General features: G+C 44.0%; 1 protein-coding gene across 7 annotated transcripts in view; it reads left to right on the forward strand.

Moving 5' to 3' along the window:
- rap1gap2.S (RAP1 GTPase activating protein 2 S homeolog) overlaps window positions 1-16,067 on the forward strand; it is a 440,223-nt gene that overhangs the window by 333,512 nt on the left and 90,644 nt on the right. The window contains exon 1 of one of the 7 annotated variants that reach the window (XM_018249120.2): window positions 13,334-13,467. The exons of the other annotated variants lie outside the window; for them this stretch is intronic. Coding sequence (XP_018104609.1) covers window positions 13,354-13,467 — 114 coding nt within the window. The 5' untranslated portion in view covers window positions 13,334-13,353. Of the gene's footprint in view, window positions 1-13,333; window positions 13,468-16,067 lie in introns of those variants that run through there. 7 annotated transcript variants of the gene reach the window in all.

The following is a 16,067-nucleotide window of genomic DNA, read 5'->3' on the forward strand; positions in this document are numbered from 1 at the left end:
ATATTTTGGGGCAATATTGTGGATTTTTTGGCTGCTGCTGGCACAGGTACAGATCGGGGGCAATATGAGAGATTTGCTGCTGCTGGCTCTGGTACATGGGGCAATATGGTGGCTGCTGGCACAGGTACACAGATGTTTGGGGCAATATAATGGATTTTTGGCTCCTGCTGGCACAGGTACAAATTAGGGGCAGTATGATGGATTTTGTTGGCTGCCGCTGGCATATGTGCAGATTGGGGGTAACAATATGATGGATGTTTTGGTTTATGCTTGCACAATGTACAGATTGGGGGCAATCTGAGGGATTGACTGCCGTTGGCACAGGTGCAAATGGAGGTATATGACAGGTGCTGGCACAGGTACATGGGGCAACATGATGGCTGCTGGCACAGGTACAGGGGCAATATGATTGGTAAGGTGGGAATTGGTAAAGGTGCCAAAATACCTGTCTTTAGGTATTCCAAATGAAAAGCACCATGTGAGTGGGACATTGTGAGGTGGCAAAAAGCCACCTCTTGTAACTTTAAGAGCCAAATTTTTGGGTTTCAGTTAGACTCCCCTTTGACCTGCTCCGACGCTGATGTTAAGCGCTGAGCAGGAGAGGGGGTGGCATTGGGGCTGCTGCCACTTGAGGAAACACCCAGAATTACCCCTGGACATTGTACTGTATTTATTTCCTACTCCTGTGGGGTTGTCTGCCATTGACATGAGTTGTCATGCTCCAGATACCACACTAAATTCTAAAACTGAACTATTCCATGGCTTTCCTCTGCACTCTGCAGCAACAAAACCTTGACCTATGCACTTGAAGCCCAGTCCTTTTTGTGCCTGATTCCTCTTCCTAATCGATTGAAAGCATTCTGGAACAGGGACCTCATCCCAACTGTCTATTGAAACACCTAGCCCGAAAGTATCTATTTCCACTGTTTAATTATAATAACTATACCCCTGTTTGTGTCTACACAGGGGCCTAACAACAGAGGAAGCAGACCCCTCTATTGCAGCGCGACCCAGGAGTGTATGGAGCCCAGTGAGGTCCTAATTAATGAGGAGTTTTAATATAACTTGGTAGAATAGTCTAAATTATAAATATTTTGGGACTGTAAATCAAATTTGTTGTGGGGCCCAATAACATCTAATTACACCACTGTGTAAAGCACTGTGTACATTTGTGGTGCTATGTAAATACATACTGTACATATACGCATATAAATCTGTCAGACTAGTTAATGGACTACCTTTTGTGTTATTGTTTGGCATGCTCTTTTAAAATCGCATCCAGGGCTTTATTTAGTGTGCGGTTGAGGAGTTTATATCAGCTCAATATTAGAAAAATTATTTTTTGCAACAGGAAAATACACCATGAGGACTGAGCTGCCGGTAAACAAACACAGCAGTGGTTTCATTTGCTTCCTTGTTTGTCTTAAGGTTCAGTAGCCGACATAAAGTAAATCTGGGATTCGCCAGTGACAAAAATCCATCAGATGTTAATTAAGGTATATAAAGGCCAGTGGTTGATAGAGGATGATGTCTGTATGGTGCAACATTTACACTAACTAAACCCCATGGCCATCCATAGCTTCCCGTCTTTTCCACAGACCTGTTGTCTGTCCGGTGATGCACATGTTTCAAACCCATTGCTTCTTTCAAGCAGTTATGGCGCACCAAGGAGGCTCAATCTGTTTATCAGAAACCGCAGGAACCCTCAACTATTCCAGCAATTTTTGTTCTTTTGTACGAGTTGTTTATACTGTACTTGCTGCTCATGCCTCCTTGTCTGCAAAGAAGGGGCACAAAAGGTAAACAAAATAGTTACAGTATACAGAATCACAGGAGAAAATGAATGCTCAATATATACAGAACGGCTGAAAATTTTTAAAAAATATCAAATTGTTCCAGGCCTAGTAACCTACAGCAGCCAACTACTGTTTAACTATAGTATAATGAATTAAATATCTTGTTTCTGTAGATTACAAAACCCTGAGGAGACTAAGCACACTGGCACTTACCTGACAGTAAATAACAGAATATTATTTATCAATATAAATGTCAAAATAGCAACAATAGATTTAAAGGAATGAGTAACAATTGACTGGATTGGGTCTAATTGCCTGTCTTGTTATAAGGCCTCTTCTTCATACACAGAGTGGGCAATTTGGTTTTATTAATTTGACCTTAAGAAGCAACTGCTTGTTTTGATGTTAAAAAGGGCTATTTCAGGTAAATAATTAACTAAAATGTAAATTGCAGCCCAAACATGTGACCATGTGGCCACACCCCATAATTACCATGTTCATTTTACAAAATTTGACAGGTTATGAAAGTTTGAGCATATTTCTGTATTTTTTTTTTCAATTACACTTTTGTTAATGAAGGCGAATTGCCCTTTAAGCTGTTCCCAAGGGACCTCCTTATATAAATTGTTACAATTACTTATTTGCTTATCTCAATATTGTTACAAAAGCATCTTTGTGCACTTGGTGGCTGTTCTGGGCTCTCTGCCAAAAGCCAATTTAGTTAGAAACTTTGTATATTTTTCTGGCTGTTCAGTAGTGATGTACGGGCCCATGGGACCCAGGTTCGGGCCAACCTCGCACCCCCCTTTCCGGGTCACGACCTTACAAATGGGGCTTCCGACTTTTTTTTGCCTTCCTCTGCATCAACTAGCAGTTAGGGAGGTTAAATATAAACTTAAAAGGTTTAACTTGATGGATGTTTGTCTTTTTTTCAACCTAACTTACTATTTTACTATGTATGTTACTATGTTAGATTATATTAAAATGATGATGTCACATAAAGCCCTTGAGTAGTTTTGATGCCACAAAATTCCTTTGGAGGGCCACATGATCTGGCTTCCTTTTACACAGCCCTGAAAGCACATGACCGGGCAAAATGAACTGAGATGGCTGCCTACACACCAATATTACAACTAATAAAACAGTACACTTGTTGGGTTAGGAATTAAATGTTACATGGTAGAGTGAATTATTTGCAGTTTAAACAGTGTAATTTAGAAATGAAAACTACACCATAAAAATCACAACAGAATCCCTTTAAATATGCCTCTTGAATATTTTCATTTGCAGGAATAAAACTTCATTTAAAATCTGCAGTATCCATAGTGCAATTAGAAACACCATTGGGTATGAAGAAATATTATACTCTTCTCCTCTTTTTTATTGTCATTATATTAGCTGCATTATTGAGGAAGTTGTGCCAGAAGATATTATCCTCCAGTCCAATCAAGAAAGTGGTTCATTTTACAGATAAACAATACATTTAATAGATGCTTCCTATAGATAGCAAAGAGAGTTGTGCAGATGCTGAAGGCAGGCCGTTGGCAAAGGGATTATTATTTCTACTGCCCCACTGTTCTGCTGAGATCAAGATAGAGTTTCATTATTGCAGAATCAAGAGACAAATTACAGTGATGAAAGCCTATTCTGTAAAGGTGGTGGGATGGCTATAAATTACTTGGGCAATTCTAGAAACAACATACTGTAGACGTAGATATTATAAAAAAAACATTTGGTGGGCAAATATTTTTCTATTAAGAAATCAGTATTCATGGTTGACAGTATGTTTATTACTGTTAAATATCTTTCCATTGAAGCTGTGTGCATGCGGCATCAGATAAAATGGAAAATGAATATGGGGGTTCAGAAGTATGCTTCTTCTAATGCTGATTGTCTAAAACTTTACATGCACAAGCAGATAATATTGGCTACACTGTAAGATTTGCTTGTTTGGCAAGGTCACCAAATAAGCAAATCTTTCCTCCGTCAGGCTCCCCTTGGCTTAGGGTCAAACGATTGCATTACAATGAAGGAGATACAAAAAGTCAGAGCAATCCGACAGAAAAATCAAGCCTGCCCCATCCAGATCTGACCACATTTTTGCTAGATATCAATCTGGGAGGCCTGCCTAGGGACCCATACATGAGCAGATAAGCTAAAATAATCGGTCTAAAGGACCCCGATCAGCAGCTTATATCAAATTTTAAATTTACTTAGGTCCGAATTTTCTCTTCGGAAATCTTTGCCATAATTCGCTCAACCCCATCAGACGTTAATTCGCTACGACTACGCGTGTTCATCAAAATGCGGCATTTTTTCAGGCTTCCAGATCCCTACATTTGTAGGACTAAGGGGTAGCCATGATATAAGGCAGGCCAAAATTAATTTATAAATGTGTTGCAAGCTGTATCTGCAGATTATGGGTGTCACATGGGTGTAACTGCACCCAAGCGGAGGTAATGATTCTGAAAGCAGGCAGCACAACAGAAGAGGAGCAGTGGGGCAGCGGATTCTCAGCCTGCAGGAGAACTCAACCCCCCAATTAAAAAAAGCACCAAGCTACTAACCTAGATAGTGCCCCCTCCCTGCTTCCCCCCCCCCCGCAGACTTCAATAGCCCTGAAAGTCCCTAAAGTATTTCTCAGTGCAGAGTAAACGCAGCAGAGCTTGTGGGCACCATCTTCCGGATCTCCAGTCTTCATCTGTAATAGAGTGCATGGGCTTTATCTCCTAGTCCTCAACTACAGAGGTTTAAAAGGTTTAAAAGCGGAATCATCCCATTTATGTTTTGTCATGTTTGGATTCCAGTGTAGATCAGGATAAAGAAAATTGCTACTTAACAGGTTCCACCCAAATGAGGAAGATAATGGCAGGTGGTGCCAACACAGAGCTGCTTTTGGCAAGTATAAAAAAGACCGTTGTGCACTTAATTATACAAACGGGCAGCGTATTAACTGGTCACACCTATTTTATCCAAGCTTTGTGGTCAGTTTTACAAACGGGTTAAACAGCTTCCACTCGTTTAATTAATAAATGAAAAAAAAGCTTGTATAGAAAATACAATGATCTGGCTCTTGCCTCATATTTTTTTTTTATCCCACAATTATATTTGTTAGATTGTGGCTGGCTCATTAAAGATATAATACACCATCTTTACAAGTAAGGTTTGTAAATTATCTACTTTGCAGTGACGTAAAAGTAACAGGATTGTGTTCCCAAAATATGTTTGCTAATTTATATGTAAGTTGGAGCTGCCAAATAACTTTGAGCAGTAGCAGAGGTAAGCTTGGAAATGTCCTGCAGGCAACAATACCAGCAGTGTTCATACAATTGAAAGTTTGTTGTGAATGTTAACAAGATGTTTTTTGCACAATAAATCATAGCCACTCTCATAGAGTCTATTTAAAGCACATACCGGTAATTAATCCCATACTGGTGGCAAAACAATCATTTTGGGGTTATTTCATGTTTAAATTATTTTTATGGTATGGTATGTACTGTATATGTATAGATTCCTTATTTGTAAAACCCCAGGTCCCCTAAACTCTGTATAATAGTTCCTATAATATGTTTGCAGGTCTTCTACAGTGCAGAGAGAAGCAATGTTTTCATTAGTTTAAAATGAAAAACACCTATTTTTGCCCCTGAAACGTCACTTGGTTCAGGCGCCTATCCCTTTGGTACATGACCTGTTTTTTTCAGATGTCATAATACACTTTTCACATACACACCCATTCAGCCTTTCTTTTTTTTCTTTTCTTTTTAACATTGTTTTATTGAAGTGAATGTACTGTATTATTGGCAAGCCTTTGAGGGTCAGGGCACACAGGCAGATATAGGGAGATTAGTTGCCCGACGACAAATCTTCTCTTCTTCGGCGCGATGAAACTCTTGGCTAGAATCGCGTTGATGTCTAACGGTCGAATGTAATAAAAATCGCTAATGGAAAAACTATTCGCAATGCGAAAAGTTATGCCTTTGCGCGAACAAATTTTGCTTTGTGCGAATTTAATATAGCTTTTGCGAGCCCGGAAACTGTTTAGCGACCACTTCCGACAGTGAAAGACCGTTTGCGAATTTTATAGTTTGCGCCAATGCGCAGTCAATGTAATAAAACGTCTTACTGAAAAAGTCATTATGTTTGCTCCAAAAGATTACGACACCTTCAAGCTGTAACGATCGCCGCCCGGAGCAGGCCCAGGAGCTCCGGGCGGCGCGTCCATCTTCGCCGGCGTCGCTCCCAAAATGGCGGCGCCCATGGCCGCCACGTGGGTAGCGGCGCCGGGCGATGACGTCAGCGCGCCGACGTCGGCGCAAGAGCGTCAATGACGTCAGAATGGCGCCAAATTTGAAAATAAAAACGCCAACTAGACGCCAGAATGGCGCCCAAGAATAGGATTACTTTCCTGAAGCATATCCTGGGTTTCCTGTGTGCCTTATTGCCTAATCTTGTTCCTGCCTTGTATCCTGACCCTTTGCCTGGACTTTGGACTTTGTTGTATTCTGCCTGCCTGTGAACTCTTGCCTGATCCTGACTATTCTCCGTTTAACCCTTTGGATACCGCGACCTTGTTCCCTCAAGAGGGCTTCCTCCTTGATCCAGACAACCTCCCTGGAGGGAGCTCCCGGCTCCCTGACATTATTCTTGGGCCATGGATCCTTCTGAGGAAGCCACACCTCATGTCGGACGAGCGCTCCGCGGACTGGCATCCCGCATGGAGGACTACGAAAACCAGCAGGTTCGCATTGGGCAAGCACTCGATGTCCTGCTGGCTCAAGTGCCTTCTGCGTCCTCCACTGCTCCACCTACTGGGGATCCCCCCATGGCGGCAGCCCCCACGAACACAAGCTACTCGACAGGTGAGCCTCGCATTCCACCTCCCCCTCGTTTCAGTGGGGACCCACAAGCTTGCAGGGGATTTGCCACGCAATGCCAAATTCAATTTGAGTTCCAACCCACACAGTTTCCAAGCGAGCGTTCCAAGGTGGGGTATGTGATGTCTCGATTGGAAGGCAAGCCACTGGAGTGGGCAACGTCTCTTTGGGAGAAGAATTCCCCGCTGACTTTTGATGTTAAAGACTTTCTCCAAGCTTTTCGTATAGTCTTTGATGCTCCAGGTCGGGTTACGAACGCCCCTGCCCGTCTCTTGCAGCTCCGGCAAGGAAGCCGCAGTGTCAATGAGTATGCTATAGACTTCCGAACACTGATGGCGGAGACTTCCTGGTGTGATGACGCTTACAAGGCTGTATACTACCAAGGCCTATCCATCCGCATCAAAGATGATCTCGTCTCCAGAGAGACTCCTGACACCCTGGAAGGGTTGATCGCTCTATCCATTAAGGTGGACACTCGTCTCAGAGAGCACCAGGTGGAGAGAGAGCGCAGTAGACGATTTTCTCCCATGTTGGCCCCTCGCTTTCAAAGGCCGATTCTGCAAACACCCGCTGTTCCTGTGACCCATGTGTCGACATCTCCCTTGGAGGAACCCATGCAAGTAGGAAAGACTCGCCTCTCCGAGCAGGAAAGACTCCGAAGACGTATGGCAGGTCTCTGTTTATACTGTGGTGGGCATTCCCATTTTGCCAACGCCTGTCCTGCCAAAGCCAAGAGTTTTGTACCCCGAGGTATGTCTCAGGTTTCTCATGTAGGGGGCATCACTCGAGGTTCTCTGGAGAAGTATCAAGAAAATTCACGCAGGCTTCTCCTTCCTTTGCAGATTCACCTGGCAAGTAAGTCTATCTTCGAAAGGGCCTTCCTCGACTCCGGAGCGGATGGCAATTTCATGGATGCCTTTTTTGCCGAACGCATGAAGATTCCTCTGCTTCCATTGTCTTCTCCCCTGCGAATTACTGCCATAGATGACAAACCCCTGGAGTTTGAATTCGTCACAAAGTTCACGGCGGAACTATCTGTACAAGTTGGGGCGCTGCATCAAGAAAAACTTTCATTCTTCATCATCCCCTGTCCTTCTACTCCAGTGATATTGGGTCTTCCATGGTTACGTCTGCATAACCCCACCATAGACTGGTCCACTGGGCAGATCTCTCGTTGGAGTTTATTTTGCCTGCAACATTGCCTTCCGCCAAAACCCCTCGAGAAGGTGAATGTCTCCTCTGCGGAATTAAAGACTTTGCCCTCCACTTACAAGGGATTTTCCGATGTGTTTTGTAAAAAGTCTGCAGAGTTCCTTCCCCCACATCGCTCCTACGACTGTCCGGTTGAACTCCTGCCTGGAGCTATGCCCCCCAGAGGGCGCACCTACCCTCTCTCTCCTGCAGAGACTACCGCTATGAAGGAGTACATCCAAGAAAATCTCCAGCGGGGGTTTATCCGCCCTTCTACCTCTCCTGCAGGGGCTGGGTTCTTCTTCGTGGAGAAGAAGGACGGAGGCCTTCGGCCTTGTATAGACTATCGGGGTCTGAATAAGATCACCGTGAAAAACAGATACCCTCTGCCCCTGATTGCCGAGCTCTTTGACCAGCTGAAAGGGGCAAAGATTTTCTCCAAGTTGGATCTCCGGGGGGCCTACAACCTCATTCGCATCCGGGAGGGTGACGAATGGAAGACGGCATTCAACACTCGGGATGGGCACTATGAATATCTCGTTATGCCCTTCGGCCTATGCAATGCCCCTGCCGTCTTCCAGGAGTTTGTGAATGATGTGTTCCGAGATCTCCTAGGAAGGTTCGTAGTCGTATACTTGGACGACATCCTGATCTTTTCCAAGGACCTTGAAAGTCATCGCTCCCAGGTGAAGGAGGTACTCTCTCGTCTGAGGAAGAACTCTCTCTTCGCCAAGTTGGAGAAGTGTGTTTTCGAGGTATCCAAGATCCCCTTCCTAGGATACATTATCTCTCCAGAGGGATTTGAGATGGACCCCGTGAAAGTGTCGGCCATCCAGGAGTGGCCTCTCCCACTGAGTACCAAAGCAATCCAGAGATTCATCGGATTTGCTAATTATTATCGACAGTTCATCCGGGGGTTCTCTTCCCGCATTGCACCTATCCTGGCCCTCATCCGAAAAGGGGGTAAACCCAGCCTGTGGCCTCCATCTGCTATAGAAGCCTTTCAGTCCTTGAAAGAGGCCTTCACGTCCGCTCCTGTTCTTCGACATCCCAATCCTGCACTACCCTTCTGCATCGAAGTTGATGCTTCTGAAGTCGGAGCCGGAGCTATCCTGTCTCAGAGACATTCCTCTGATGGAAAATTGCACCCCTGTGCGTTTTTCTCCAAGAAGTTCTCATCCGCAGAGCAGAACTATGACGTCGGGAATCGAGAACTCTTGGCAGTCAAGCTTGCCCTTGAAGAATGGCGTCACCTCCTGGAGGGTTCTGAAATTCCTGTCCAGATTTTCACCGATCACAAGAATCTGGAGTTCATACAGTCCCTCAAGAGGCTAAATCCCAGACAAGCCAGGTGGGCCCTTTTCTTTTCCCGATTTAACTTTGTTTTGACTTATCGCCCAGGTTCCAAAAATCTGAAGGCCGACGCCTTGTCTCGTAGCTTCACTCCGGTGGACCGTGACCCTGAGAGACAGGAACCAATCATTCCACCAGTCAAGATCATTGCCTCTCTGTATCCCCAATTTGCCGACCAGATTCTGGCTGGGCAGTCCTCGGCTCCTCAAGATACTCCGATTGGCATGGCCTTCGTCCCTCCAGAACTTCGCCTGGCCATCCTGCAACAAACCCACTGCTCTAGGCAAGCTGGACATCCTGGTTCGGCTAAGACCCTTGAACTCTTGAGGCGCCTAGTCTGGTGGCCTGATATCCGCAAGGATGTAAAGGACTTTGTGGCTGCTTGTAATGTCTGCGCCACTTCTAAGCCTAGCCATTCCCGCCCCAGTGGGTTGTTACAGCCTTTGCCGGTACCCTCTCGTCCATGGACGCACCTCTCTATGGACTTTATTGTCGAACTTCCTCCCTCCGGTGGGAATACTGTGATCTGGGTTGTTATTGACCGCTTCTCCAAAATGGCCCATTTCATCCCTCTGAAGAAGTTGCCCTCTGCGGTGGAGTTGTCCCAGCTATTTATCCAGTACATCTTCCGCCTGCATGGTTTCCCGGTGGAGATCGTCTCCGATAGAGGCACCCAGTTTACTGCCAAGTTCTGGCGTTCCTTATGCAAAGACCTGGGAATTGTTCTTCAGTTTTCATCTGCATACCACCCGCAAACGAATGGGGCAGCTGAACGTGTCAACCAAGCCCTGGAGCAGTTCCTGAGGAACCACGTATCCCTCTGCCAGGATGACTGGTCTGATCTCCTCCCATGGGCGGAATTCGCTCATAATAATGCTTGTCATTCCTCTACAGGAAGGTCTCCGTTCATGTCGGTGTATGGTCAGCATCCTCAAGCTTTTCCCCAAGACTTTGTGCTATCTGACGTCCCGGCTGCTGACGACTCCGCAGCCCATATGTCTGCTATTTGGGCTGCGACCAAGTTGAACCTAGAGAAGAGTGCTCTTGTTCATAAGACTTTCGCGGATCGTCGTCGAAGATCCTCTCCTCTCTACAAGGTGGGTGATAATGTCTGGCTCTCTTCCAGGAATATCCGGTTGAAGATACCATCTCCCAAGTTGGGTCCAAAATTCGTGGGACCATTTCCCATCTTGGAGATAATCAACCCTGTGGCTGTCAGACTCCAGCTTCCACCAGAGATGAGAATCCCCAACGTGTTCCACGTGTCTCTGGTGAAACCCGCCATCACCAACCGGTTCTCTGGCGGTCAGTCTCCTCCTCCTGCCATCTCAGTGGAGGGTCAACTCGAGTACGAGGTGGAGAAAATCCTAGACTCCAGAATCTCCAGAGGGTCCCTTCAGTACCTCATTCAGTGGAAGGGCTTTGGCCCTGAAGAATGCTCCTGGGAAGGACACCGTGATGTTCACGCTCCTCGTCTGGTGAGGGAGTTCCATTCCAAGTTTCCCCAGAAGCCAAGTCCTGGTGGTCCAGAGGCCCCCCGTGAGGGGGGGGGTACTGTAACGATCGCCGCCCGGAGCAGGCCCAGGAGCTCCGGGCGGCGCGTCCATCTTCGCCGGCGTCGCTCCCAAAATGGCGGCGCCCATGGCCGCCACGTGGGTAGCGGCGCCGGGCGATGACGTCAGCGCGCCGACGTCGGCGCAAGAGCGTCAATGACGTCAGAATGGCGCCAAATTTGAAAATAAAAACGCCAACTAGACGCCAGAATGGCGCCCAAGAATAGGATTACTTTCCTGAAGCATATCCTGGGTTTCCTGTGTGCCTTATTGCCTAATCTTGTTCCTGCCTTGTATCCTGACCCTTTGCCTGGACTTTGGACTTTGTTGTATTCTGCCTGCCTGTGAACTCTTGCCTGATCCTGACTATTCTCCGTTTAACCCTTTGGATACCGCGACCTTGTTCCCTCAAGAGGGCTTCCTCCTTGATCCAGACAACCTCCCTGGAGGGAGCTCCCGGCTCCCTGACACAAGCACTTCTTATGAGTGCACAATTGAAATTCGCAATGCGCAATTAAAATTCGCAATGCAATAACAGTTTAAGGAACAATATTACATTGCGTGATGTGGGTTTTTAGTCTTATTGGTGCGAATTGTTTTGCTCTTTGCGACTTTTATTACATTCCCCTGTAAGTCTGATATAATGCAGTAAAGCATTGTTTTTGCCACTATTATCGTCTCTGTCGTGAGTGCTTTCATCTTCCATATATAGATATATGTTAGACTTGTGCAGCCAGACTTCAGACTATCCTGATATGGTCTTTCACCAATATCTGTTTAAGCTAAGATTATATAGGTATATACCTGTTATCCAAAAAGCTTGGGACGGAGCATTTTCCAGATAATGGATCTTTCTGCAATTTGGATCCCCATACCTAAGAGTCAAGAGAGTCAAGAGAGAGTTTATTACCATTTCATCCATATACGTTTGTACAGTAAACAGTGAAACGAAACAACGTTCCTCTAGGACCATGGTGCTACATAAAACAACATAGATGTACCGGACTACTAGAAAATCTACTAGAAAATCATGTAAACAGTATTGCTTCCAATAAGGATTAAATATATCTTAGTTTGGATCAAGTACTACGCACAGTTTTATTATTAGAGAGAAAAAGAAAATATTTTTTAAAAATTTGGATTATTTGGATAAAATGGAGTCTATGGGAGACGTCCCTTCGGTGATTTGGAGCTTTCTGGATAACTGGTTTCTGGATAACAGTCCCCTACCTGTATATTGATTAGGGAGAGCATCAGAGAATTAAATGGCAAAAACTTCCCTATGTACCATTATCCTTAAAGGCAAAGGTGTAACTAGGTGACCACAGCTCCCCCGATAGTTTTGCCACTGCTTAAAGTTGAACTCCACCCAAAATTGTTTGCGTAATGAAAGAAAGTGAAATTCTAAGCAATGCTTCTGTGAGGAACTTACCTGGTGGTCTAGTGGGGGGATGGCAGGGACGCCTGCCGCCCCCTCGGCGGGACGCCCACCTCACCATACGGTCTCAGTCAGTAGGGCACGTGCGGCGCGCTGCTGATCCATTTAAAGGAGCAGGCGCACTGATGTGATGACGTCAGCGCGAAAGGGTGCGAAATTCAAAAGTATAAATAGCATGAAAGGGCTTCCAGACCTTGCCTGTGATAGGAGTTTGTTCCTGGAGCTTCTTAGCGTTCTGTTGTTTGAACCTGTTTTGATTCCTGTTGTGACCCCTGCCTGGCTTTTGACTATTCTGACTTCTGGATCCTGACCCGTGCCTAAATACAGACTACCTACCTCCGATTCACCCTCTGATTGACTTCCTGGTTTGACCCTTGCCTGCCTGACTACGTTTATTCTCTGCCTGCCCCGACCCGGCCTGATCTGACTACTCTTTTGCCTAAACACCTTGTACTACGACCTTCTGCCCAAAGACTTTGCTTTACAGTCGTGCCCCTCTGCCTATACAGAACCTATAGACTTGCACCTCTGGTGGCATCCAAGTAGCTGAGGGCTCCTCCCGAGGCCAAAGTCGGTCACACTACAGGTGAAGCACGAGCCGAGACCAGGGTGCTTGGCATTTGTTCTGGAGTGCCGACCGTTACAGCTTCCCATTCAGCGTAAAGGCAAGTGATTTCAAATAACTTGTGGTAATCAGAATGCCATTTGTGGAATTATTATTATCTCTTTTATGGGTAGTATTATTTTTTGTCTGGCAGGCCAATTCTTAGAAAATACTATTTAAATAAGTCCTAGACTTTAATATATGAGTAATATATTTATTTATATTCTTTTTTAATGGATGCCTGACATAGGTACCATGCACAAGAATTTGTGGCCAGAACACCAACATTACTTTGCAATACAGAAGTCATGTCTGACACTGCTTGGAATGTGCTGATGCTCCATTAACACATAACAATTGACTTAGACTTAAAGCCAAATCCATGTGATTTTTTTACCTCTTTTTATTATTGAGTTAAAATCTACTTCCTGCACAACCTGTTTCTTGTGATTAGACTTGGCAGTCGACCCACCCATTTAACTTGTTTAATGTCAGTCCTGCTGCAGTCGCATGGGAAAAGTAGCAAGGTATTGTGCTCAGGCATATGCTTGGTGTACCTGGGATCTGCCAGCCCTCCAGGCACCATTCCCTGTCTTCTCAAATCATATGCTGGAGGAATTATTCTGGGAAAATGATGGATTTCCTAAGGAGATTGTTGGTAAGTTTTGGGTTTCAAGTTTTCAGCATATGCAAAATAGCTATCAGCTAGATATCTGCAAAACCTTTTTATTTTAAGTGGAGCACTTGTTTGCCTTTGTCAAGCTGTGAAAACACATCACTCGTTCAGCTAAGCAGCCAATCTACTTTGCAGGAATTATGTTGCACTACAGACTGTGAATAAAGTCCAGTCGTACTTGGGGATTCACTAATATTCTCTTATCCTTAAGATTATTTGCCCCCAGGGGAAACAGGTAGCCTTAACAATAAGCTATATGTTCAAATTAGTGTCACTGTGCCTTCATTAAAGCAGCACTTTTTCAGAAAGAGAATTCAACTTTCAGATTTAATTAAAACACAAAATTTTTTAAATTATTTTCAAAAGTATTTTCAAAAGCTGTCAACTATTTATATTCTCTGTACTGCTGTTTCTGTAGCAGAAGCTACACATTAAGGGTCAGGGCAGACAGGCAGATTCAAGGAGATTAGTCAGGATAGCACTCGGCGCGATTCATTTTCCGAAGTCGACTGAATTTTTCATGTGAGGCCACTTCGGGCGACTTCAGAAAACGGATCGCGCCAAGTGCCATCCCGCCAGCAATTTACTGTACATTCTAGCCAGCGGGAAGGCGAATTTTTTCGGCTTGTTTCGCCAAAAAAATGACGCCCATAGACTTGTATGGCGCCGTGCGTCAAAAAAAAAAAAGACACGTGTCAAAAAAATTTCGCCGCGCAACAACATTTTTTTGACGCCCATAGACTTTAATGGGTGTCGACGACATTTCGCCGGCGGCGATTTTTGGGCGAAACGGGTCAAATTCGCCCATCCCTATTATTAAGATGAACAGACCTAGAGGAGAACGGACATTGTTTCAGTAGTCCGAACTTAGAGATCAGAAAGCAATAAATAAAAACTCCTCTCAACAAGAATATTTATAAATAACTTTAAAACCATTAAAAATGTTTAAAGAATATGTATTGGAAAATTGCTTAGAATTATATATCCTTTTGTTACATAAAAACAGTTTCTGGATGGAGATTCCCTTTTAGGAACCGATAGTTGTATGACTTTTGTACACAATTTGTTTGATTGATGACTGTTGGTGATGTTTTGGTTTTGTTAACACCCCAAATGATTTTGATTGCTTTTATATCTTTAAGCTAAATTTGCCTATGTGTTGGAATTCTGTTAAATGCACACTAACAGTGGTTGGCTGCTTTCAGAGTCATTCGCTTGGCTGAATTTCTCACGTCAGATACCACTTTGTGTGGACAAACCAATGTTGTTGTTTTGGAATATCAAAATTGGATGGAACTGCACTGTCTGAAATGGAAAAATATGTCCTACAGGCCCATACAGTGTTTGTATGTGTCAGCTGACCCAGGGCCACATTTCTCTAGTAAAAAAAAATAATGTCCTATGTGGCTTTGCTTAAAAGAAAAAAAAAAATGTCCCCTTTAAATGCACCTCTACAATTGGTTTTGTGTGTATTTGTTGTGTTTCTTTAAATGATTAGCTTTATTTTCTGCCACTAACCTTAAATGTCTTCTGCATGGAATAGTAACCATAGTAACCAGTTAAAGGATTGTGATATCATTTTTATAGTTTGACATCCTGTTCAGACCTGCAGTTCCTTCTTTATTCTGACATTCAAGCAAATGCATTGTTGCTACTGCCATTTAACCTAACAATCATATTGTTTGGTTGGTCAAAGAATAAAAAAGTAATGCATATAAGATATGATATCTGTGGTATCTTTTGAAAAACCTAGAAATGAAACATTTATTTGGAACAGTGATGCCCCGCTCAGTTATGATTGGCCTTCAATGCTTGCGACTGCTGTACCTGCCTGTCCACCAACACACTTATAAAGGCACACTCCAGTATTTAGTGTTCATGTCTCACTTCCTCACACACTTATGCAAATTGTTTCTCTTTCTGTAACTACCATCAATTATGCACCAACAATCATGCAAGCTCCCTCTTTCTTTTAAAGGGGAACTGTCACCCAGACAAATTCTTATGTTTATTAAAACATACATATTTTTATTAAAACATCCAGACGTGTTTAAATGTATTTACAAATCTGAGTTGTCAATTATATATTGCCTGCCCTGCCTCTATGTCTGTGGTATAGGGGTGGGGCAGATAATTACTTTTATTTTCCATTCAGCAATTCCCTTTGTCCTCAGAGTGTATAATTGTGTAGCCTGTGCATAGGCATAGGAATTAGGCCATCCATTCTTGTGCATTCGCAAATGTTTGGGTTGATAATAAACTTGTCTGAATAACAGTGTCTATTAAATTGTACTGCCGGCTTGTCGAGAATTCCAAGACTGACGGAAATAAAATGTTAATCATTTTAAGGTGTAAATAAGGTTTATTTTGCAATGATAGGTGCTCTTTAGGGCAGTGGCCCACTGGAAGATTAATCGCCCACATTTATTTAAAGTGTATTTTAGCAACAAATCATTTGTTTAGCCTTCCAATAGACAATAATGCAAATCACCAGAGTCAAAACACATGAAGCTACTTTAAATCGCACGTCGCCATGACCCTTTTATGAGCGATTTCACTACATTAGCATTACTGAAAACTAT

Source organism: Xenopus laevis, chromosome 2S (genome assembly GCF_017654675.1).
Source record: "Xenopus laevis strain J_2021 chromosome 2S, Xenopus_laevis_v10.1, whole genome shotgun sequence".
NCBI classification, from domain to species: domain Eukaryota; kingdom Metazoa; phylum Chordata; class Amphibia; order Anura; family Pipidae; genus Xenopus; species Xenopus laevis.